This window comes from Emys orbicularis, chromosome 15, assembly GCF_028017835.1.
Source record: "Emys orbicularis isolate rEmyOrb1 chromosome 15, rEmyOrb1.hap1, whole genome shotgun sequence".
In the NCBI taxonomy this organism is placed as follows: Eukaryota; Metazoa; Chordata; order Testudines; family Emydidae; genus Emys; species Emys orbicularis.
Window position 1 is genome coordinate 1442146 of NC_088697.1, and position 21137 is coordinate 1463282.

The 21137-nt window shown below is 61.8% G+C and overlaps 1 protein-coding gene across 1 annotated transcript; it reads left to right on the forward strand.

Annotated features, from left to right (window-relative positions):
• The first annotated feature begins 4818 nt into the window (after nt 1-4818).
• On the forward strand, nt 4819-20029 carry SLC25A11 (solute carrier family 25 member 11). The gene is made up of 8 exons (XM_065416954.1): nt 4819-4895; nt 14318-14470; nt 15061-15267; nt 15452-15542; nt 16970-17060; nt 17470-17569; nt 18089-18140; nt 19455-20029. The coding sequence occupies exons 1-8, from the start codon at nt 4819-4821 to the stop codon at nt 19608-19610; spliced, it is 927 nt and encodes a 308-aa protein (XP_065273026.1). The 3' UTR covers nt 19611-20029.
• Nucleotides 20030-21137: the final 1108 nt, after the last annotated feature.

A 21137-nucleotide genomic window follows, 5' to 3' on the forward strand; every position in this document is an offset into this window, starting at 1 on the left:
CCATTTACAGGGTGGACGCGGGGTGGTCCCTGCGGAGTGAGTGCCTTGTTCCCCTGGAGGTGGATGGGAGGAAGGTCAATGGATACTGGGACACGGGCGCTGAGGTGACGCTGGCCCGGCCCGAGGTGGTAGCTCCAGATCAGGTGATGCCCAACAGCTACCTGACCCTGACGGGGGTGGGCGGGACCCCATTCAAGGTGCCCGTGGTGAGGGTACACCTGAAGTGGGGGGCCAAGGAGGGCCCCAAGGAAGTGGGGGTACACCCGTATTTGCCCACTGAGTTGCTAATGGGGAGGGACCTGGAGGACTGGCCAAGCAACCTCCAGGGTGCCTTGGTCGTGACCCGTAGCCAGAGCCGGCGAGGGGCACTGCGCCCTGACAACGGGGAGGGTACCTTGCCCGAGGCGCAGGACCCTAACCTGGTGGGGAGGGTGCAAAACCCCCCACTTCGTCACAGAGGGAACGCCCAGGGACATGGCTCAGGGAGGCTGCGGATTCAGACCCAGCCGGCGAGAGAGAGCAGGTGGCCATCCCTGTCCCAGCTGCTGAGTTCCAGGCCGAGGTGCAGAAAGATCCCTCCTTGCGGAAGATAAGGGACCTGGCCGACCTCAGTGCGGTACAGACCATGGGGAGAGGCGGCCGGAAAAGGTTCCTGTGGGAGAAGGGGTTCCTGTACCGAGAATGGGCTCCCCCAGGGAAAATGGAGTCAGGGGGGATCAGGAGGTAGCTGGTGGTACCCCAGAAGTATCGCCGCCAGCTGCTGTACTGGGCCCATGACATTCCCCTCTCAGGGCACCAGGGAACCTGGCGTACCCAGCAGAGGCTGCTACGGAGCTTTTACTGGCCTGGGGTCTTTGTTACTGTCCGGCAGTACTGCCGATCCTGTGACCCCTGTCAGAGGGGGAGGAAGGCCGGGACAAGGGGAAAACGGCTTTAGGACCCTTGCCCAGCATAGAGGAGCCTTTCCAGAGGGTGGCCGAGGTTAAAAGGGGGGCTCTGAACCAAGAGAGCCCGAATCACAGACCTCCAGACTGGAGCGCTGGGAGAAGACCCCAGCCCAGTTGGAACCCCAGGGGTATTGGGGTGGGAAAAGGGCACGGGCCGCATACACCTTCCCACATGCAAACTACGAGTGCCATCGAGCACCCCGACCTAAGGGGGAGCGTGGAACTGGAAGGGCCTAGTGTAATTCTCACCAAGGAACGGGAGGGATGTTGGAGCATCCATGGGAACGTGGGTAGGTTCGAACTTCCCCAGGTCACTGGCTGCAGTGACCCCGCTCAGTTCGGTCTCGAAAGGGGGAGAGATGTGACGAACTGGGACTGTTCTTAATGTGGTCTGTGAATGCTGAGTGGGGAGCGTTGGCTGGGAAGGTTGCAGGGGAGTGTGGCTAGGACGGTCTGCATTGGGGGATGGGAGACTGGCCATGAGGGAGAATACCTGAGCATGTAACATGAGAACCCAGGAAGGGGTTAGAGGCCAGGTGACACCTTGGCCCGGGAAACTGGACAAAGGCTGTGGGAGGAGACGCTGGAGGGAGTTGGAGTTTCAGGAGCTGGCTGGTAATGGAGGGGAGCCCGGACGGGGCTCTGACCCCCCAACGGGGCTGTGGTGCCCCTGGGACCCCAAGATGGACCTAACTGAGGGGGTTCTGTTGTCTGTGCCTGCAAGACCTGTCTTGGACTGTGTTCCTGTTGTCTAAATAAACCTTCTGCTTTACTGGCTGGCTGAGAGTCATGGTGAATTGCAGGAAGCCGGGGGTGCAGGGCCTTGTGTCCCCCCACACTCCAAGACAGGGGGTAAAAGCAGGGGGTCTGGGCACCAGGACTCCTGGGTTCACTCCCCAGCTTGGGGTTGGGGGGGTCTAGTGGTTAAATCAGGGATGTCGAGGCATTAGGAGTATTAATTCCCTGAGTATTATTTCTGAGAGGACAGCATTGGTGGTTGAGCACTGATCGCCAAGTATTATTTCGGAAGGAGCACCATTAGCTGTTGTGGATTAATTCCGAGTGTGACATTGCACTCCGTATGATGTTATGAAAATATGCTAATGAGTGTGAATATAATGTAACTGGAATTTGCTTCATGCAAAAGGTCTCTTGTTAGGTATCATTACAAAGCTTATAATCTACTGAGTGTGGTCATCCTGAATGCAACGTCACACCGAGTATTATTGCTGAGGGGGGGCATTGATAGTTGAAGATCAACTCCCCCAAGTATTATTTCCGAAGGAAGCAATGTTGGCAGTTGATTATTAATGCCGAGTATTATGTCTGCAGAGGTGGTATTGGTTGAGTGTTAATCCACAATGATTGAGGCTCAACCTCCAAGTACTATTTCTGAGGAGGGTGATGGTGGTTGTTGAATATTAATCTCCCATTATGTCTGAGGGGGCAGCATTGGTTATTGAGTATTAATCTCCTGGTACTTCTAAGTGCCAGCATTGGCAATTTAAGGGCAGGTCTACACTAACCCCCCAATTCGAACTAAGGTACGCAACTTCAGCTACGTGAATAACGTAGCTGAAGTTTGAAGTACCTTAGTTCGAACTTACCTCAGTCCAGACGCGGCAGGCAGGCTCCCCCGTCGACTTCGCGTACTCCTCTCGCCGAGCTGGATTACCGCAGTCGACGGCGAGCACTTCCGGGTTCGACTTATCGCGTCCAGACAAGACGCGATAAGTCGAACCCAGAAGTTCGATTTGCTTGCCGCCGAACTACCGGGTAAGTGTAGGCCTACCCTTAGATTGACTTTGACCTCTAAGGCCTGGTCTACACTACCTGCCGGAATCGGCGGGTAGAAATCGACCTCTCGGGGATCGATTGCGACAATCGATCCCCGAATCGACGCTCTTACTCCACCAGCGAAGGTGGGAGTAAGAGCCGTCGACGGGAAGCCGCGGAGGTCGATTTTGCCGCCGTCCTCACAGCGGGGTAAGTCGGCTGCGATACGTCGAATTCAGCTACGCTATTCGCGTAGCTGAATTTGCGTATCTTAAATCGACCCCCCCCCCCCCCCGTAGTGTAGATGTAGCCTCAGTGTTATTTCTCAAGAGATGTTAGTGGTTGAAGATTGATTCCTGAGTATTATTTCTGGGGAGCGTATGGAGTATTTATTCCCTCCCTGGATACTTGTAGAGGACACTGTGCTGAAGATTGATCCTAGAGTATTATTTATGGGTGGTACCGTCCACTGAGAATTTATCCCCTGGGGTATTATTTGTAAGGGGCAATATGTGCAGAGTATTGATCCACAAGTAGTATTTGAGTGGTGCTTCCCTGGAGTATTTATCCCGGGGAGGGGGGGATTATTTCTAGGCCACAGTGGGTGCTTTACTATTCATATGTGTGGAGTATTTTACTATTTTCACCAGGGTGTTATTTCCTGGGGACACCATGAGCCGAGCATGCCATGGGGATATCGATCCCTGAGTATTGGGTGGCCGTAGTATGTACCCTCGCCCCCAAGTATGAGTCACATGTGGTGCTGTTCACAGAATATGTACCCCCTGGGTATTAGTTGTAAGGGACATTGGGTGTCTAGTATTGAACCCCAAGTATTATCAGGGGGGGAGAGTACTTTTTGGTCAAGCATATTATTTCTAGAGAATACTGTGAGCTGAGCATGTCACAAGGACGTTGATACCTCAGTATTATTCGGGGGTGGGGGGGGGTATGACTGCCTTAGTATGTATCTTCGCACCCGAGTATTACTCCTGGGTGGTGCTGCCCCTGGAGTATCCCCCCCAACCAGAGTATCACCGGGAAAGGTTAGTAGGTGCCGAGTACCAATACTCGAGTATTGTTGGCGGTGGTGGGGGTGCGTGGGGTAGGGTTACCATATCTGTTAAATAAAAAAAGAGGACCCTCCACGGGCCCTGGCCCCGCCCATTTCCCCACCCCCAGCCCCGCCCCTTTCCCCGCCCTAACTCCGCCCCCTCCTCCCTCCCACTCCCAGCCACGGGGAAAGGGGTGCCCGAGCGCTACCGGCTTCACGGTTTGCCGGGCAGCCCCCAGACCCTGCGCCCCCGGCCGGCGCTTCCCCAGCGCAGCAGAGCCCGGGAGGGGAAGCGCCCAGCCGGGGGCGCAGGGTCTGGGGGCTGCCCGGCAAACCGTGAAGCCGGTAGCACTTGGGCTTCGGGCAGCCCCCTTGCCTCCGGACCCTGCGCCCCCAGCCGGGCACTTCCCCTCCCGGGCTCCGGCGGCGCAGGGTCCGGAGGCATGGGGGCTGCCCGAAGCCCGTAGCGCTCGGCTCTTAAACAGAGCCGAAGAGTCGGGGAGGAGCAGAGCCGCCATTTTCCCGGACATGTTCGGCTTTTTGGCAATTCCCCCCGGACGGGCGTTTGAGTGCGGAAAAGCCGGACATGTCCGGGAAAAAGAGGACGTATGGTAACCCTAGCGTGGGGAGTACTGCCCCTGGGGTGTTATGCGCAGGCGCAAGACCCCAAAGTATTACTTCTGGGGGGTGGAGTATTTATCCTCCCCGTCCCGAGTATTATTTATTGCTGGACCCTCCCCCTCCTCAGGGGCCCCGCGCGCCCCAAAGGGCAACGCCAACGCCAACCGCCGTTCCCGCCAAAAGCGGCTGCACCGCCGCCACGCGCGCAAACCCCCTCAGGACGGAGGGAGGAGGGGAGGGCCTGGCTGCGCGCGCACCCTCCCCTCTCACCCGCCCGCCCCGGAACGCTGTGGGCTGCGCGCGCACCCTCCCCTCTCACCCGCCCGCTCCGGAACGCTGTGGGCTGCGCGCGCAGCCAGGCTCGCTCGCTCCAGTCCCGGCGCCGGAGTCACCTTGGTCCCGGCCCGGCCGGACCCGGCGATGGCGGCGGCAGCGGGGCCCGAGCGGCCCAAAACCTCCCCCAAGGCCGTGAAGTTCCTGTTCGGGGGCCTGGCCGGGTGAGAGACCGCGCGCCCCTCCCCCCACCGGGCCCCTCCCCCCCACCCTCCCCCCAGCGCCCCTCCCCCCGCGCCCCCAGCGCGCCCCTCAGCGCCCCTCCCCCCCAGCGCCCCTCCCCCCCCAGCGCGCCCCTCCCCCCCAACGCCCCTCAGCGCCCCTCCCCCCACCCCCCCAGCGCGCCCCATCTCCACCCCCCCAGCCCCCCCACCCCCCCTCAGCGCGCCCCTCCCCCCGCGCCCCTCCCCCACCCTCCCCCAGGGCCCCTCCCCCCACCCCCCCCAGCGCGCCCCTCCCCCCACCCCCCCAGCGCGCCCCTCAGCGCCCCTCCCCCCCAGCGCCCCTCCCCCACCCCCCCCAGCCCCCTCCCCCACCCCCCCAGCGCGCCCCTCCCCCCCAACGCCCCTCAGCGCCCCTCCCCCACCCCCCCACAGCGCGCCCCTCCCCCCACCCCCCCAGCGCCCCTCCCCCCGCGCCCCCAGCGCGCCCCTCAGCGCCCCTCCCCCCCCAGCGCCCCTCCCCCACCCCCCCAGCCCCCTCCCCCACCCCCCCCAGCGCGCCCCACCCCCCAGCGCCCCTCCCCCCGCGCCCCTCCCCCACCCTCCCCCAGCGCGCCCCTCAGCGCCCCTCCCCCCCCAGCGCCCCTCCCCCACCCCCCTCAGCGCGCCCCTCCCCCCACCCCCTCAGCCCCCTCCCCCACCCCCCCAGCGCGCCCCTCCCCCCCAACGCCCCTCAGCGCCCCTCCCCCACCACCCCACAGCGCGCCCCTCCCCCCACCCCCCCAGCGCCCCTCCCCCACCCCCCCAGCCCCCTCCCCCCCCCACCCCCTCAGCGCCCCTCCCCCACCCCCCCCAGCGCGCCCCTCCCCCCCAACACCCCTCAGCGCGCCCCTCCTCCCACCCCTCAGCGCCCCTCCCCCCGCGCCCCTCCCCCACCCTCCCCCAGCGCCCCTCACCGACCTCCCCCCGCCGACCCCCCCCAGCCCCCTCCCCCACCCCCCCTCAGCGCGCCCCTCCCCCCACCCCCTCAGCGCCCCTCCCCCACCCCCCCAGCGCGCCCCTCCCCCCCAGCGCCCCTCAGCGCGCCCCTCCTCCCACCCCCCCAGCACCCCTCCCCCCGAGCCCCTCCTCCCACCCCCCCAGCGCCCCTCCCCCCGAGCCCCTCCCCCACTCCCCCCAGCGCGCCCCTGTCGCGGAGTCCCCGGGCGATGCTCTGGAACTGCTCCCCACAAAGCCAGTCAGGACTTTGGGGAGCCTCCTCTCCCTCGGAGCAGACCGTCTTCAGGGCAAGACGCTCACACGGCTTCACCTCCTGGGTCTCTCCTGGGAGCATTCAGCATATGCCCCTCCGTGCGCTTCCCACAGCGAGTCCGCCCCGGCGGCGTCCTGGGGAAGCCAGAGGGTTCTGCACCCCCCACTTCGCAGTCAGACGTGACTCTCAGCCAGCCAGTAAAACAGAGGTTTATTAGATGACAGGAACATGGTCTAAAACAGAGCTTGTAGGTACAGCGGCGAACGGGACCCTTCGGCTGGGTCCATTATGGGGTTCAGAGAGCCAGACACCCACGCCTGCCTTCACTCCTAGTCCCCAGGTAGCTCCAACTCTGAAAACCCCCTCCAGCCCCTCCTTCTCCCGGCTTTGTCTCTTTCCTGGGCCAGGAGGTCACCTGATCTCTTTGTTCACCTTTAGCTATTTCCTTGCAGGGGGGGAAGGGGCCCTGGCCATTTGTTGCCGCGGAGACAGAGTGTCAGTGATTTATGCACACTGGCCTTTCCCCACCACCTAGAGACTTAAGAAATGCATAGGGGAAACTGAGGCACTCACACAGTATTCAGAGGAAACATTAAGAACAGTCCCACTTCGTCACATCTCTCCCCCCTTCGAGACTGAACTGAGCGAGGTCACTTTAGCCAGTGACCTGGGGAAGTTCGAACCCACCAACGTTCCCATGGATGCCCCATCATCTCTCCCATTCCTTGGTGGGAGTTACACCAGGACATTGCAGTTTCAGGCCCACCCATGGGTCTGTTGTGCTTGATGGCGCTTGCAGGCTGCATGTGGGAAGGTTTATGCGGCCTGTACCCTTTTGCCACCCCAATACCCCTGGGGTCTACACTGAGATTGGGTCTTTTCCCAGCGCTCCAGTTTGGAGGGCTGCAATTCGAGCTCCCTTGGTTAAGAGCCGCCATCTTGACCTTTGCCACCCTCTGAACAGGTGTCTCTGTCTCCAGCAGCTCGGCATCAGCCCCTTGCATGTGACGCCGCCCAAATAGATGCAGCTGCAGCTTTCTAAGGGCCTGCACCATGGCCGGGCATTTCTTCTCCGAGGCCGCATAGTTCTGCTCCCAGGGCAGCCGTTTCTTGCTCAGGTACCCGGTGGGGTGTCTCCCGCCCTTAGCATCGGCTTGCATCAGCACCGTGCCCAGCCCTGCGTCTGAGGCGTTGGTGAACACTGCAAAAGGCTTGGCAAAGCCTGGGTTTACCAGATTTACTGGGCCCTGGATTAGAGCCTCCTTCAGTATACAGAGAGCCCTCTGGCCCTGCTCGGTCCAGACCACCTCGTCTGGCTTCTTCTCACATAGCTCAGGGATGGGGCCAGCTAGGGATCTAACGTGGGGTACAAACCTCTGGTAGCACCCCGCCATCCTGATAAAGGCCTGGACTTGTTTTTTGGTCTGAGGAATGGGCCAATCTCTGATCATTTCCACCTTGCACTTTTCAGCTTTTACCATCAGTCCTGCCTCCTGGAGGCAGGCAAGCACCCTCTTCACCTGGGACACATGTCCCTCCCAGGTCTGGCTAAAGACACACGTCATCGATGTTCGCCAGGGCCAAGTCCTCTATCCCCCTCAGCTTGTCTAGAATCTCCCCAGGCCTAGGCGTGGGGTGGGCATCGGACACTGTGATGACTTTAAGCTTCCAATAGTCCCTGCAGAACCAGATCATCCCGTCTTCCTTGGGGACCAGCCCCACGGGTGAGGCCCATGGACTGTAGAACGGCTGGATCCCATCTAAAGCCAGCATGTCCTTGACCTCTCTCTCCAGGTTCTGGGCTACTTTCCCAGTGACTCTGAACGGGGAACACCTGATGGGGAGATTGGCTCCCACCTCAGGGAAGAGATCCACCCAGGGGTCTTCCCCCTTCTCCTCCCAATCCTCCCTTTTCAGGTCCAGGGGTCCCCTCACTTTCCTCCGATACAGCAGCTCGAAAGGGAAGAACCCTGTGGATTTCTGGGGCACCACCAGCTGCCTCCCGATTCCCCACAGTTCTACTTCCCCTTGGGAAGCCCATTCCCGGAACAGGAATCCCCTCTCCCACCGGACTCTGTCCCTGCAGCCGTCCCCAAGGGGGTTTGCAGCTCTGTGGCCAGCAAGTTCCCTCAGCTTCTTCAAGGAGGGATCCTTCTGCAGCTCGGTCTGGAATTCAGCTGCTGGGGAAGGGAGTGGGACCTGCTCCCTCTCGCTGGCTGGGCCTGGGGTCACAGCCCCCCTGAGCCCTGTCCCTGGTAGCTCCCTCCCTGCTGTGTAATCACTTCCCAGCAGCACGTCTGGACCAGGCAAGCCTGGTTGGCAGCCGACCTGCCCTGCCTGTGTGTCCCCCCACTCAGCTGGGGTCTCAGCTCCCACCATGCCCAGCACTGTCCTTGTTGTCCTAGTGGGGGCAGGCAGCAAGCTCTCTGCTCTGGTCACAGCATCAGAGCCAGCGTGAGCCCCCTCTCCGGTGTGCAGGGGGGCGGGAAGCATCTCTCCCTCCCACTCAGCCCCAGGGGTCTGGTTACAGGCAGGCAGGTATTCTGAGCCCAGCAGCCCCTCCCTCCTGCCAGCCAGGTCATTTGCATTTTCACTGACCATTTCCCTCTTAGCCAATTGGTTCCCTGGATTCAAATTCAAATCCTCGGCCGTTACAGGGCCAGGGCCTGGATCTTGTCCCAAAGAGACACAGTCACCCCCCAACAGGACCTCACAGCCGATATCCTGGAGAACCCCAATGACCAGCCAGCCCGACCCCTCCTGGGTCTGCACAGGGATCCGGGCCATAGACAGGGTGAGGGCCTTCATCCCGGGGACCTTCACCCAGGTCATACAGGTTTCAGAGTAGCAGCCGTGTTAGTCTGTATCCGCAAAAAAAACAGGAGTACTTGTGGCACCTTAGAGACTAACAGCTCCTCAGCATCTGCGGCTGCACCACCCAGGGCCTGACAACAGTTCTTTCTGTCCCAGGGTCTCGCCACCCTGGGCATGTCTCCCCATTGACCGCCACCTTCTGCTCCCACTGGGGGTCCGAGGGGCCTGAGCCCAGGAGACTCCACGCAGACATATAGGCCTGGGCCAGGAGTGGGAGCCTGTCCACCACCCCACCCATCTGGCTGACAGCATCTATGGCCTTGGGTCCCAGCAAGGGAGCTAGATACCGGGGCTTTTCTGCAGGGTCCCCCTGGTTCGAATCGCCAGCCTGCGTGAAGGCCGTGTGGTGGGCATTCACATCTCTTCCCTCCTTAACCAGGGGCAGCAATTTAGTGTCGAGGCTCCCTGCGGAACTGGCAGCCCGGGGTCTATCCCCACTCACCCCTGGGGAGCCCCCTATGCCTCTCCGCTCCACCATCGCCAGTCCATGCTGCTGCTGCTTCTCCTGCAGCTTTTCCTCGGGCTCTTGCTCTCTCTCACGGTCCTCTCGCTCTCTCGGACTCCGCTCCAGTCCCATCCGTCTCCGATCCCCTGATGGGGAACCCGATCGTGAAGACCCCTGTCTGGTTGGGGACCAGACTCTTGGGGATGCCTGGCTACCACTCCAGCTGCTCCCAGATCCTCTTGTAGCCCCGTCTGGGTCAGGAATCTGCTCCTTAGAGCGGTCCTCGTCCTCCAGCTGCACGATTAACTGGGCCTTGGTGAACTTCCCAATGCGTAACCCTCTCTTCTTGCACAGGATCACAATGTCCTTCTTGAGGAGATGGTGATAGGCCATCACTCCGCTGATCCCAAGTTGCTTTGGACTCACAGGCCTGTGTGCTCTCAGCTCCCCCACGGTTTCCAGGAAGAACCCCTAGTGTGCCAGCCCTTCTCGTGGTCACCACCTCTTTGACAGGGTCGAGCTTCAGACTCCTCCGCCCCTGAGACTGCTCGCTGCAATCCCCAGGGGAACCCTGTTACAGCAAAAGTCCTTCTGTCTCCCAGGGTCGAGCGGCAAGCTCCTCCGCCCCTGAGACTGCTCGCTGCAGTCCTCAGGGGGACCCCGTTACTCCAACAGTCCTCCTCGCTGGTCACACACTCCTAGGGGTTAATCGACCCCTGAAACCGTCCCCCCTCTGTTTTACTGCTCCCCAGTCACTTACTGCAAGAAGCGCCATTCACGGGGTGCCGTACATCCCACCGCTGCCACCAGTTGTCGCGGAGTCCCCGGGCGATGCTCTGGAACTGCTCCCCACAAAGCCAGTCAGGACTTTGGGGAGCCTCCTCTCCCTCGGAGCAGACCGTCTTCAGGGCAAGAAGCTCACACGGCTTCACCTCCTGGGTCTCTCCTGGGAGCATTCAGCATATGCCCCTCCATGCGCTTCCCACAGCGAGTCCACCCTGGCGGGGTCCTGGGGAAGCCACAGGGTTCTGCACCCCCCACTTCGCAGTCAGACGTGACTCTCAGCCAGCCAGTAAAACAGAGGTTTATTAGATGACAGGAACATGGTCTAAAACAGAGCTTGTAGGTACAGCGGCGAACGGGACCCTTCGGCTGGGTCCATTATGGGGTTCAGAGAGCCAGACACCCACGCCTGCCTTCACTCCTAGTCCCCAGGTAGCTCCAACTCTGAAAACCCCCTCCAGCCCCTCCTTCTCCCGGCTTTGTCTCTTTCCTGGGCCAGGAGGTCACCTGATCTCTTTGTTCACCTTTAGCTATTTCCTTGCAGGGGGGGAAGGGGCCCTGGCCATTTGTTGCCGCGGAGACAGAGTGTCAGTGATTTATGCACACTGGCCTTTCCCCACCACCTAGAGACTTAAGAAATGCATAGGGGAAACTGAGGCACTCACACAGTATTCAGAGGAAACATTAAGAACAGTCCCACTTCGTCACAGCCCCTCCCCCCCAACGCCCCTCAGCGCCCCTCCCCCACCCCCTCAGCGCGCCCCTCCCCCCCAGCGCCCCTCAGTGCGCCCCTCCTCCCACCCCCTCAGCGCCCCTCCCCAAGCGCACCTCCCCCCACACCCCCCAGCGCCCCTCACCGACCTCCCCCCGCCGACCCCCCCAGCCCCCTCCCCCACGCCCCCTCAGCGCGCCCCTCCCTCCACCCCTTCCCCCCCAGTGCGCCCCTCCCCCCCACCCCCCCAGCGCCCCTCCCCCCCACCCCTTCCCTCTCACTGACCTCCTCCCCCACCCCCTCAGCGCGCCCCCCCTCCCCCACCCCCTCAGCGCGCCCCTCCCCCCCAGCGCGCCCCTCCCCCACACCCCCCCAGCGCCCCTCACCGACCTCCCCCCGCCGACCCCCCCCAGCCCCCTCCCCCACGCCCCCTCAGCGCGCCCCTCCCCCCACCCCTTCCCCCCCAGTGCGCCCCTCCCACCCACCCCCCCAGCGCCCCTCCCCCCCACCCCTTCCCTCTCACTGACCTCCTCCCCCACCCCCTCAGCGCGCCCCCCTCCCCCACCCCCTCAGCGCGCCCCTCCCCCCCAGCGCGCCCCTCCCCCACACCCCCCAGCGCCCCTCACCGACCTCCCCCCGCCGACCCCCCCCAGCCCCCTCCCCCACCCCCCTCAGCGCGCCCCTCCCCCCCCTTCCCCCCCAGTGCGCCCCTCCCCCCCACCCCCTCAGCGCGCCCCCCTCCCCCACCCCCATCACCGACCTCCCCCCCAGCGCCCCCTTCCCCCCCACCCCCCCAGCACCCCTCCCCCAGCCCCTCAGCTCGCCCCTCCCCCCACCGACCCCTCCCCCTCAGCGCGCCCCTCCCCCAGTGACCTCCCACCCCTTCCCCCCAGCGCGCCCCACCCCCCCAGCGCCCCTCCCCCCCACCCCTTCCCTCTCACTGACCTCCTCCCCCACCCCCTCAGCGCGCCCCCCTCCCCCACCCCCCCAGCGCGCCCCTCCCCCACCCCCCCCAGCGCCCCTCCCCCCCTCAGCGCGCCCCTCCCCCAGTGACCCTCCCCCACAGCACGCCCCCCCTCAGCGCCCCTCCCCCCCTCAGCGCGCCCCTCCCCCAGTGACCCCCCCACCAACCCCCCCCCCAGTGCGCCCCTCCTCCCCACCGACTCCTCCCCCTCAGCGCACCCCTCCCCCCTACCCCAGGGACCCCCCACCGGCCCCCCCTCAGCGCGCCCCTCCCCCCGCCGAACCCCCCCTCAGCACCCCTCCCCCAGTGACCCCCCCTCAGCGCCCCTCCCCCCCTCAGCGCGCCCCTCCCCCAGTGACCCCCCCACTGACCCCTCAGCGCGCCGCTTCCCCCCTCCCCCAGTGACCCCCCCCACCAACACCCCCCCAGTGCGCCCCTCCCCCTCAGCGCGCCCCTCCCCCCCTCCCCCACTGACCCCTCAGTGCGCCCCTCCCCCCCAGCCCCAGTGACCCCGCCCCCACTGACCCCTCAGCGCGTCCCTCCCCCCACCGACCCCTCCCTCAGCCCGTCCCTCCCCCACCAACCCCTCCCCCTCAGCGCGTCCCTCCCCCCCGACCCCCCCCAGCGTGCCCCTCCCCCACTGACCCCCACCCCCAGCACGCCTCTCCCTCAGTGTGACCCCTCCCCCACCCCCTCAGTCTGACCCTCCTGCAATGTGACCCCTCCCCCACAGTGCTCCTCCCCACAGCCGCTTCCCTGTCCTTCTCAGAGACCCCCTGAGAGCCCCTCCCCCACCTCCTGTGTGATCTCTCTCCCATCTCCCCATAGAGACCCCCTTCAGCCCTGATCCATTGTGACCCCTCCCCACCACCCCTCCTACACCTGCCAGAGCTCCCCCCACAGCCCATCCCTCACACCATCAGAGACACCCACAGTGTGCTCGACTGCACCTCCTGAGCCCTAGTCTCTCAATATGGGGTCCTCCTGGGGATGGGAAGATACCCCGTGGGGATGGGATTGCCCGATCTCCTTCCCTGCTGGGACTGGGAGTGCTCCTAGAGCCCTGCATGGCCATGTCCCCTTTCCAAATGCAACCTCCTCCTCAATTCCTACTTCTTCTCAAACACCCCATGGCCCTGGAGACACAGGACCTCTGGGAGGGGAGCAAGATCTGGTGGGTCAGAGCAGGGGGGGCTGGGAGTCAGGACTCCTGGGTTCTCTCCCTGGCTCTGGGAGGGGAGTGGGGGCTGGTGGGTTAGAGCAGGGGGGCTGGGAGCCAGGACACCTGGGTTCTCTCCCTGGCTCTGGGAGGGGAGTGGGGGCTGGTGGGTTAGAGCAGGGGGGCCTGGGAGCCAGGACTCCTGGGTTCTCTCCCCGGCTCTGGGAGGGGAGTGGGGGCTGGTGGGTTAGAGCGGGGGGCCTGGGAGCCAGGACGCCTGGGTTCTGTGCTCAGGACTTGGCACACTGGCACAGCATGGGGATTACATGTGTAGCAAAGCCTGGTGTTGGCCACTTTGCCCTGGCCAAAAATGTTAATCCACTTGCTGCGGCCTGAGGGTTTCCTTGGGCAGGAGGGGCCGGGATTTAGCCTGACTAGGAGGGTTGAGAGGGACAAGGGGCCCCTCCTTAGCTGCTATTTCTCTCTTAATCCTCCTCAGAATGTGCCTAGCAAATGTGCTATTAGCATCTGGCTGCCTGGGACCCTTGCACCTCTAGGGAGTGGCTGGCTCCAGGAGGATACAGGGTCTCTTCCCTCTCGGGAATGGGGACCAGCTAGCCCAGGGGAATCCGAGAACGGGCTAAAATCTTTCATATTCAGTAGGGCACTGGTTAGAGTTTTCTACCCCACGCGTCTGAGGGGGCCCCTTCATGCCATCCTCCGTAAATCTGTGCCATCTCTGGATTGTCCAAAGCAAGCGAGGCGAGTGTTTTCTGTTAGTAACTGCTTCCTAAATCTCTTCTCGAAATCGGGGGTTGTGGGGTCAATAAATAAGCACCGTCTCCTCCCCCTCTTCCACGCGGGTCAGAGTCCAAAGCGGAGCGTGCGTCCGAGAGTTGTTTGGCTGTCTGAATTTTGGACCTGATGATTTGAAGGCTGTGGACGGCTGTGGCAGTCGCTTCCTGGCAAGCTGGCTATTCCCACTTGCGTGTTTGTAGTGGGTAGAGCTGGGGCTTTGTGAGGAGTGGCTAGTGGAGCGGACTGACTGTCAGGGCCCCTGTGAGAAACGGAGGCGAATATTACCCCAAAGCTTTGGTTGTCAGCTCTTCGGTGGGGTCCTGATCCATGAGGGCGCTATCCCAATACAGACGATCGCTTTAGATCCTCATTAACTGCACCGCGTAGGCCGGTCTCCTCCATTTTGTCCTTTGTCAAATACTCTCTGTGGCCCCACAGCATGGGGGCGACTGTCTTCGTGCAGCCCCTGGACCTGGTGAAGAACCGCATGCAGCTGAGTGGCGAAGGGGCCAAGACCAAAGAGTACAAAACCAGCTTTCACGCCGTCAGGAGCATCCTCAGGAAGGAAGGCGTCCGCGGCATCTACACTGGGTATGAGGGGATGGGTGATTGGGGGTGCCTTTGTTCTGGCACAGGGGGTTGACGAACAGGACATGGGGCCATTCCCCTCTAGGGGGGTCAGCCCCAGGGTGGGAGATTGGCTGGCTCAGGCAGGTGGGGAATGGGAGGCAGGGTAGGGGGCGCCGGCTCGGATCCGTCCCCAAGGCAGGGGACAGGCGGCTTTGAGGGGGGGCCGGGAATGGGACATGGGGCCTTTCCCCTCTAGGCTACACCTTGTACCACAGCCCCAGCTCTGTAGTGACTGGGATCGTTGCCTGCGGCGGGCGCTGAGTGGCCCCGTGGGAAATGGGCAGAGCGTTAACGTCTGTCAGTTCTGCTCCTTTCCCCAGTGCGCTGGGTGCTCGTGAGGGCCAGGGCACGCGTGGGGCTGGCGGGCAGCCATCGCTGTGCGTGCAGCCGGGAGACGCCTGTTTTGTGTCGCTGGACTGGCCGGCCTCAGGCCCTGTGAGCAAACGCACCTAATTCTCATGGTTGCTGCGGACCCGGGCCGAGGACCCAAGCGTCCTGACTCCCAGGTGTCCAGCAACCACACAGGCCCATAACCCTCCTGCCCTTGGCAGGCTGTCGGCAGGGCTTCTGAGACAGGCGACCTATACCACCACCCGCCTGGGCATCTACACCATCCTCTTCGAGAAGCTCACCAAGGCGGACGGCACGCCGCCCAACTTCTTCATGAAGGCGGGGATCGGCATGACGGCCGGGGCCACCGGGGCCTTCGTGGGCACGCCGGCTGAGGTGGCGCTCATCAGGATGACGGCGGACGGCAGGTGAGCGGGGTTGAACTGCATGCGGTGCAGTAATGCGGCTGTTTCCTCGCCTGGCGGCGGTGCTGCTAGCCCCCATGAGAAACCTGGTGCCCCCAGGCTGCTGCTGTAACCCACTAGGCCATGCTCCGAGGGGTCTGGGCCTCTGAACTGCCCCCTTGCTCCCCTCCTCTGTTCCTGTTCCCAGGCTGCCCCCCGACCAGAGGAGAGGCTACAGCAATGTCTTCAACGCGCTGCTGAGGATAACCCGCGAAGAGGGCGTGCTGACACTCTGGCGGGTACGGCGCTCATTGGAGGGCTAGGCCCGGCGGCAGATGCACCCGGGAGAATTCGTTTGGGAGATGGGGGGGCAGCTGGGTTTGTGGGATCAGCCTGTGATGGGTTCCCCCCCGGGGTACCTCCGAGCCTGCCTGACCCACCAGCCTGGGCTCCCACTCACCCTGTAATGCTGTGACAAGCTGCAGACATGCTCCTGGTCTCACACTTTCACCAGCATTCACACAGGTAGGGACACACCAGCTGCAGAAACAGGCCCAGACGCTGAGATCAGCTCTGCAGGGGAAGGCTTCAGCTAAGGGACTGCCCAGATACTCAAGTGCACCCCCCCCCCCCCGAGGGTAAACCCAAAATGATAGCGTCTTGCGCTGCACCGGGAACTGTACAGCTTAAGTTCATGAAATTCGCCCCCTCCCTCCCTGTGGAGGGGAATATATACAGCTTTTTGCCTCCTGTTGTGACTGCCACACACTGGTTTTAGACAAAACAAAAATAGGTTTATTAACTACAGAGGATGGATTTTAAGCGATAGCAAACAGATCAAAGCAGATTACCTAGTAAATAAACACAAACAATCTAAACTGAACATGCTGAAGAAATTGGAGCTGTCTAGCAAATGCTGTTTTAGGCGGATTGCAGAGATTCTTGAAGGCAAGTGGCACTTGCTTGCAGCTGAAAACTCCAGGGATTCCTTTCACAGGCTAGAAATCCCTCGCGCCTGGGCCCCTCCCTTCTCCCCCAGCCCAGTCCTTGTTCCTCAGGTGTTTCCGAGCGTCTCCTTTGGAGGGGAGGCAGTGAAGAAGAACCAGGAGGATGCCACTCCCTTGCCTTAAATTGCTTTTGCATAGGGCGGGAACCCCTTTGTTTTCAAACTTGGTTCCCACGCCCCTCAGTGGAAAAATACTGGCATTCCAAGATGGAGTCCAGTACCATAACCCTAAACCTCTCCAGGGGGAGATCAGCATCTTCTAAGACCTTTTGTTCTCCCGAATGGTCCGGTGACTTGTTCCCAGCCAGCCATCTTGCCTGATTGCATTCTGTCTGCTGGGCGTTCCCCAGGTGCAAACACATTTGTAATAGATGCAGAAACAATATTCTTAACTCCAGATACTCAAATGATACATGCATACAAATAGGATAATCGTAGTCAGTGAATCATAACTGTTTCAATGACATTATACAGGCCGTATCTTGCATAAAATACATCGTAGATATGCCATAATCCTATCATCATATTACTATGGGGTGTAATGCCACACAGCCGATGGGCAAACACGTTCAGGGGGCCGAAGGGGTGTTAGTCTGTGGCAGGCATCTGCTGCTCATGCAAGGCAAGCGCTTAGATTCCCCATCCTCGTGACTGCACGGTGTTTCCCGTGTCATCCCCCCCCCTCCCCCGTTAACTGCCCCTCCTCTCTTTGCCTCGCAGGGCTGTGTCCCCACCATGGCCAGAGCGGTAGTTGTGAACGCTGCCCAGTTGGCCTCCTACTCTCAGTCCAAGCAGTTCTTGCTGGGCTCCGGTAAGTCCCGGTCACGTTGTGTCTGACATAAAACGCACGGCTGAGGGATAGCGCCGCACTCCAGCCAACCAACATGCCCTTTGCTGGTGCATGTCCCCCGCTAACCAGTCCTGACTGCCCCCCAGGAGGTAGTTACGTGTTACCCACATTGGACTGAAACACAGATTGGGGGCGGGGCTGCTTCCCAGTATCTTAGTGGAAGAGCCAGGGAGAGAACCCAGGAGTCCTGGCTCCCAGCTCCCCCTGCTCTGACCCACCAGCCCCCACTCCTCTCCCAGAGCCGGGGAGAGAACCCAGGAGTCCTGGCTCCCAGCTCCCCCTGCTCTAACCCTCAGTGAGACGGGTGTTCGAACGGCTTAGCTCTGACCTCCAGGGGGGTCCTAAAATCCACCCTCTCCCTCCTCTCCAGGTTACTTCCGAGACAACATCTTCTGCCATTTCTGTGCCAGTATGATCAGCGGGCTGGTGACCACCGCTGCTTCGATGCCGGTGGATATCGCCAAGACCAGGCGAGTTGCAGGAGCGCTGGGTGTGCCCTCGGCACAGCCTGGGATGGTTGAGGGGGGCACGGCGATGGTCAGGAATAGGGAGTGGAGGGTTGTGTGGCCGGGGGGAATCCACCCCTGCCTTGTGGGTATTTTGTGAGCTGAGTTGGTGAGTTCTCAGCCCTAACGGGACCGCAGTGCCCATCACCACGGGAGGGAATCGCCCCGTCAGCAGCGAACAGGCCACGGGATTTGAACTCTTCCCCCCCCCCCCCCCCCACCCTCCAGGGGCAGGGATGCATACATAGGGAGCATTACCCATAGTGCACCAGTTCTGGGGGCGGGTCTCAAAGACTTGACTTGCTTAGCTTGCAGGGATCCCAGGGCAAGCTGGTCTGGGCTGCAGGCTTCCCTGTGTCCCAGATCCACCCTTGATCCCTAGCTACGTGGAAACGGATCTCGGTGTATAAATAAGTGGCAGTCACCTGCTGAGCGCCTGCTGCTGGCTTAAAGCTTCCTCCCCCCTTTCCCCCGGGCACGCAGGATTCAGAACATGCGGATGATAGATGGGAAGCCGGAGTACAAGAATGGGCTGGTAAGTGACAGCTGGAGACAGGGGAGGTGCTAGGATCCGCCGTCTTGGGCCCTTGATGAATATTCCTGTGTCCAGAGGGCGGGTTCACGCTGCCGCTCCATGGGCAGGTTTCTATTGATAGCGCAGCTGTGCTTCCCTCCCGGCCATGGGGAAATGGACGGGGGCTGTCAGATTGGGGGCGGGGTGGATAATCGACGCTGTGACCAGAAGGGCGAACGGCATCCCGGGCTGCGTAAGCGGGAATCTCGCGTAGGGGCAGAGAGGCGATTTCACTGCTGGATCGGGCCCAGACGGTGCCCACAGTTCCGGCCGGAGGGTGATTACATCGGAGAGGGGTCAGAGAAGAGCCAGGAGAAGATTAAAAACCCTGCCTGTGAGTGAGAAACCCCAGGAGCTCAGTTAGCGTAACGAAGAGGCGGCGAAGGGGTGACGGATCCCGGTCTGTAAGTACTGACGCAGGGAACAGATATTTAGTAAGGTCGAACCTGGCCCGAGGGCTGGAAGCTGTAGAAGTTCAAGTGTAAATGTTTGGTGGTGAGAGTGGGCCCGGGCCCGTGGAGTCCATCGCCTCAGCCCAGATACAGGGGGCTCTAAGCCCCTACTGCGCGGCTAGGACGTTTCCCTCAGTGAACTCTCGCTCTGTGGTGGTCAGTTCAGGAATTCGTACTGCTGCCCCATCTCGGCGTCTCCCGCTGGGCAGGGAGCCCCTCCGGTCGCCTTGCCTTGCAGCTGCCAGGGAGAACAGGACATGGGTGTGGAGGAACATTCGGATCAGGCTTTGAACTCGGAGCCACTCACCTGGTGGACCCAGGGTGTGAATCGGTGTCACTGGGGCGGGGGAGAAAACACTTCTCCAAATGCCCGTGTCTAGGGAAAGCAAAGGGGACGCAGGATGACAGTCAAGTGAAGGCCTACGATGGTCACGTTCAGCGTGGCATCCTCCTTAAATATACGCAGGCTGCGCCGTGCGAGAGGGGGACGGGCGTCTCCTCACCTGTCCTGAATCCATCTGGCCACTGGGGGGCAGTGGCCTGTCAGAGATGGGACTGACCGTGCTCTGCTGCTATTCATTAAAGGAGGCTCAGGCATGGTTGTACAGCGAAAGAAACTGAGGCAGAGAGAGAGAGATTGAGAAGTGGCTTTCTGGAGGCTACAGAGTCAGTGACAGAAGCAGAACTAGAACCCAGGAGTCCTGCCTCCCCACCGCTTGCTCGAGCGACTAGCCGGTGCAGGGGCGTTAGCCAGCCGGAGCCGGCACGGGGTGGCCCTGGAGTACTGTCCGCCGTGTACTGACCTCTGCTTTCTGAATTCCAGGATGTGCTGCTGAAAGTCATCCGCTACGAGGGGTTCTTCAGCCTCTGGAAGGGCTTCACCCCCTACTACGCCCGCCTGGGTCCCCACACGGTCCTGACCTTCATCTTCCTCGAGCAGATGAACAAATTCTACAAGAAGTTCTTCCTCAGTGCCTAAGAGAAGGCCCTGCCCTGCCCTGCTGTGGCTGGGCGCCCCCTCCCCAAACCGCAGCGCCTCTGCCGGGGAACCAGACCCGGCTCTCACCGGGTCCGAAGCAAGGATCTGGCTGGAGCCCCTCCCCTTCCTGTGTGTTTGGTGTCAGTCACATCACAGTTCTTTCCTGTTCCCCGAATCACGTGAAAGGAGCGGCGGGGAGGATGGCACAGCTTCTGTCTGGACTGGGGTGGGGTGCTCCAGAAGGCTCTGGATTATTTATTGGGGGGGGGCCAAGACTGGGCCAGTACCTTGGAACGCAACCCCTCGGGTAGCAATGGCCGACCCGTGTGCGAGGTGTAGGTCTGTGCGTTGGGCCGAGGTTTTTATCTTGTCTCTCCCCCTTCTATTTGCTTTGAACTCAGTAAACTGATCATGGTCCTACGGGCTCGTTTGCTTTGGGGGGCGGGGAGGAAAGACACCTCGGTAACGCTCTGCAGCAGCGTCTCGCGGATCTACAGGATAAACAGTCCCTGGGAGGAACGCCTTCAGTGGGTCAGACCCCCAAGGGTCACCTGCGCCTCGGGGCTCCAGCCTGCTTCACCTGGCGAGCTCTGCCCTGTGAGAGCCGTGTCCGCTCTGCAGGGACCCAGAGCAGAGCAGGGTTTATTACTGACGATAGCCTAGAGAAGCGCAGGTTCGGACACTGCCTGTCTTGGCCACGCCATCTTGGTTCTCTCGCTCTGTCCCAGGTGAGACCTGTCTCTCTCCAAAGGCTGTCTGTATCCTAGCCTCATGTCGGAGCCCCCTGCCGAGTTCACATCTTCCGCCTGAGTGCGGAATTTCTTCTTGTTAGGTTCTTGCCGGCTCCTCCCTTGATCTGCCCCAGAGAGTTAGGAGGGAGACACCTCCTATCTCCAGCAGCTTTTTAGCCCTTTGGCACCCCCTGGCCAGCAATCCTCAGTCAGGTCGGGCACTGCCCTGCATAGCAATCATAAAAGCATGCCTGGAAATGCCCGCTGGGTTAAAACGCGTGACTTTATTTGCTGGAGTGGACAAAAGGGAAGTGAAATTGCTGGCCCCATCTTTCCAGGACCGAGCAACCTCAGCCAGCCATGGCACCAGCTGGGACCGGGCTACCAAAGCACGCTCTGTATTTACCTCTGCTAGCTTCTGCTTTGCTTTAACGAAACGTGCAGGGCTCGGGTCCCTACCGCCTCACCCTGTGCCGGTGGAACTGAGTGCCGGTAGGCTGCACCCCATGGGGGCTTTGCCCCTCGGGCCGCGTGTGGGGCTGGCTGACGGCCATCCTGACGGAGAAGCGAGCAGCGAAGGGAGACAGGGAACAGAGGGTGGCTTCCTCAGGGAGGTGCTGGGGATGGACACCAGGGGGTTGGCACCAAGCGGCAGACTGCGGGTGACCCTAGGTGGCACGCAGGTTAACCCCCGGCCCGGAGCAGCTGACTTTGAGCTGGTGTGTGATCACATTCATCTCACACACCCAGGGCGCCAGACACAAGCAGCAAGGCCGGGAAGGTGAGGGGGGGCGGC

Coding starts and splice junctions, on each gene's coding strand:
- SLC25A11 (XM_065416954.1), top strand. CDS start 4,819: ATGGCGGCGGCAGCGGGGCCCGAGCGGCCCAAAACCTCCCCCAAGGCC. Junction 17,061..17,469: donor GCAGTTCTTGCTGGGCTCCG/GTAAGTCCCGGT, acceptor CCTCCTCTCCAG/GTTACTTCCGAGACAACATC. Junction 18,141..19,454: donor CGGAGTACAAGAATGGGCTG/GTAAGTGACAGC, acceptor TCTGAATTCCAG/GATGTGCTGCTGAAAGTCAT.